Source organism: Pogoniulus pusillus, unplaced genomic scaffold (genome assembly GCF_015220805.1).
Source record: "Pogoniulus pusillus isolate bPogPus1 unplaced genomic scaffold, bPogPus1.pri scaffold_47_arrow_ctg1, whole genome shotgun sequence".
NCBI classification, from domain to species: domain Eukaryota; kingdom Metazoa; phylum Chordata; class Aves; order Piciformes; family Lybiidae; genus Pogoniulus; species Pogoniulus pusillus.
The window spans coordinates 1,705,915-1,709,151 of record NW_026974707.1 but is presented as its reverse complement, the minus strand read 5'-3'; the positions used below and the strand labels follow the sequence as shown (position 1 = coordinate 1,709,151).

The window sequence follows — 3,237 nt, the reverse complement described above, 5'->3', positions numbered from 1 at the left end:
ATTTGTGCAAGAGGTCCCTGCACAGCATCTTGTCCAATGGTGCTGCTCAAGGCAGGGTTAAGCAGATGAGGTCCCTCAAGGGCTCTGCCCAGTTAGGCCTCATCCCCAAAGGAGCTGCAAGGACCCTGGGTCAGATGGGAGAAGCTGCTGATGAAGACACTTCACAGAGCTGGCCTAAGAGCTTGTCCTGAGGGATGCCAATGGGAAGTGGCTGCCAGGAGGACTCTGCACTGGTGACATTTGGCCCTGCCCCACCAGCTGGCTTCCCACCCACCTCCTCATCCATTCCTTCAGTCCTGCTCTCACCAGCCTGGCCCTAAAGAGACTGTGGGAGACCATGGCAAAGTCCTGACAAAGGTCCAGGCACAAAACATCTCCTTGCTGCTACCCAGACAGGTTCTTCAGTCCCTCTCTTGGCTGCAGGAGGGTTTGACCTATCAGATTCCCAGGGGCTGTGGTGAGGGTGAGCAGCCTGGAATTTGCCCCTTCCTCCTTCTTAGCCTTCTTGAAAATGCCTTTTCCAAGGAGCCCAGACCCACTTGATGGCTCTGTGCACATTTCAGGGCTCAGGCCAGCAAGGGTGACATGAGCAGAGAGGAACATTTGCAATGAGCCTGTCCAAGATGAATCTCCCTGGAGCAGTGGAGTTTGATCCTGCAGTCACTCAGAGAAGTGTCAGGGCTCTGTCAGGTGTCCGTATCTGAAGTGGCCTTGTGGACTCCTGGTGCACCCTGAGATGTTCAGAGGCAGAATCTTTCCCCATCACTCACACATGCCTTGTCCTGCAGCAGCCACTCTCCCTGGCCTTCTGCTGCCTCTGCCCGTGGCTGGGGGCTCCTTAAACCTCCAGTGCTTTGCGCCCCCAGGAGCAGCTGATGATGGTTATGCTCACCCAGGTTCACCTCACCTCATCTGCTGACATCTCACCTGCCCACTGCAAACAGGCACTGCTGATGTCCTGCTGCCTGTGCTGCCATGGAGGCACAAAGAACCTCTCCAAGCCGCGGTGAGAGGGCAGTGCTGGAAACTGTGGTTGTGAGGAGCTCGTCCAGGATGACTGCCCTGGGGCAGCTCCCCCAGGGTGTGCAGTGAACACAGGCACAGATCAGACCCATCTCTGCTGGCCCTACAGGTCTCTTGCAGGAGGCCTGGCTGTGTGAGGACACTGCTGTGTGGTGACACTGCCCTGCACACCCACACACTGTAGCTGTTCCCTGCTCTGTTCATATGTGGCACAATTTACTTGGCATACTCTTGAGAGAAACTCTGGAAGAAGCCCTAAGCTTTCAGACACTGCCCTGAGCAGATCACTGCCTCTATGGAACATCAGAGCTGCTCTGCAGCAGGAGACAAAGAGTTTATTGCTTCTGAAAGCATCCAGGGAGCAGTTTGCTCAGGGCAGCCTTCAGCTCCTGGTTCCTCAGGCTGTAGATGAGAGGGTTCACTGCTGGGGGCACCACTGAGTACAGAACTGACACAACCAGGTTCAAGGATGGAGAGGACATGGAAGGGGGCTTCAGGTAGGCAAAGATGCCAGTGCTGAGAAACAGAGAGAGCACAGCCAGGTGAGGGAGGCAGGTGGCAAAGGCTTTGTGGCGTCCCTGCTCAGAGGGCATCCTCAGCACTGCCCTGAAGATCTGCACATAGGACACCACAATGAACACAAAGCAGCCAAATGCTAAACAGACACTGACCACAATGAGCCAAAGTTCCCTGAGGTAGGCTGTGGAGCAGGAGAGCTTGAGGATCTGGGGGATCTCACAGAAGAACTGGTGCACAGCACTGCCCTGGCAGAGGGGCAGGGAAAATGTATTGGCTGTGTGCAGCAGAGCATAGAGAGCCCCACAGGCCCAGGCAGCTGCTGCCATGTGGGCACAAGCTCTGCTGCCCAGGAGGGTGCCATAGTGCAGGGGTCTGCAGATGGCAACGTAGCAGTCGTAGGCCATGATGGTGAGGAGAAAAAACTCTGTGTCAATCAAGAACAATACAAAGAAGACCTGAGCAGCACAACCTGCATAGGAGATGTCCCTGTGGTTCCACAGGGAATTGGCCATGGACTTGGGCACAGTGGTGGAGATGGCACCCAGGTCAATGAAGGCGAGGTTGAGGAGGAAGAAGTACATGGGGGTGTGCAGGTGGTGGTGCCAGGCGATGGTGGTGATGATGAGGCTGTTGCCCAGGAGGGCAGCCAGGTAGGTGGCCAGGAAGGGGCAGAAGTGTAGGAGCTGTAACTGCTGTGTGCCTGCAAATGGCAGGAGAAGGAACTCAGTGATGGAGCTGCTGTTGGACATCTGCTGCCTGGGCATGGATCAGCTCTTGCAAGAGGAGAAGACACTGCACAAGTCAAAGCATAATTATCAGAGACAATTCCACAAGCATGTCCCAGAAATCCCCTCAGAATGACTCCTCTTTCTCTGGAGGAGCTTTGTGCCCTGTCAGCCTCACCCCCTTGCAGCCATCCCAGCAGAAGGCAGCTTTCATGTCCTCTGACTCCAATGGTGCAGATGGGAAGCTCTGCTCTGGAGCATCTCCTCCTTCTGTGCAGCAGAGAGATCCCAGAGGCTGTGGGATGTGGCAGCTTTAGCAGCTCCAGGAACTGCAGATCCCTTCTGCAGCAGAGACTCTCCACGGCCAGGGCTGGGAAGGTTTCTCCTCTTTGAGCTCTCAGTCAGCCTCCCAGTCCTGGCCTCCTCGAAGTTCTCTCTGCCTTCCTCATCTCCCTGCCACCCTCTGACAGTGCCCTCAGCCCTGCTGTGCTGTGCAGAGAAGCTGCTCCTGGGCAGAGCTGTCTCTCTGCAGCGCTGCCTGCTTGTCAGCAGCACCCTCCAGTCCAGGACCCTGCCCCAGCTCAGCAGCAGAGGACCAGCCCAAGGCATTTTAAGGACCCCTCTGGTGGCTTTGGTGCTGACTTCATGAACCTCAGAGGCTGAGAAGCTGAAGAAACCTCTGCAGAATTCAAAGTCAGAGTCAAACTCTGAACTTTCTTGGAGTCTTAATGGGTCCCAGGGAGGGACACTGCAGAAGTGTTCCCAGTGCCTGCTTAGAGCAGCAGGAGGCAGTGGATGCAAGGGAAGCATCCCTGGAGGCACTGAAGCCCCTGCAGGGGCTGGACAGAGCAGAGAGCTGGAGGCAGAGCTGACAGCTCAGGACAGCAGCTAAAGGTGGCTCTGAGGCTGAGCAAACCTGGAGGGCTTTCATGAGTGCAGAGGGCCAAGCCCTGACCCCCAGCCCCTGGCA

The 3,237-nt window shown here is 56.3% G+C and overlaps 1 protein-coding gene across 1 annotated transcript; it reads right to left on the bottom strand.

The window, feature by feature from the left end:
• Window positions 1–1,358: 1,358 nt before the first annotated feature.
• LOC135174144 (olfactory receptor 14A16-like) lies at window positions 1,359–2,291 on the bottom strand. The gene has a single exon (XM_064141385.1). The coding sequence runs from the start codon at window positions 2,289–2,291 to the stop codon at window positions 1,359–1,361; it is 933 nt and encodes a 310-aa protein (XP_063997455.1).
• Between the last annotated feature and the right edge of the window lie 946 nt (window positions 2,292–3,237).

Coding starts and splice junctions, on each gene's coding strand:
- LOC135174144 (XM_064141385.1), bottom strand. CDS start 2,291: ATGTCCAACAGCAGCTCCATCACTGAGTTCCTTCTCCTGCCATTTGCA.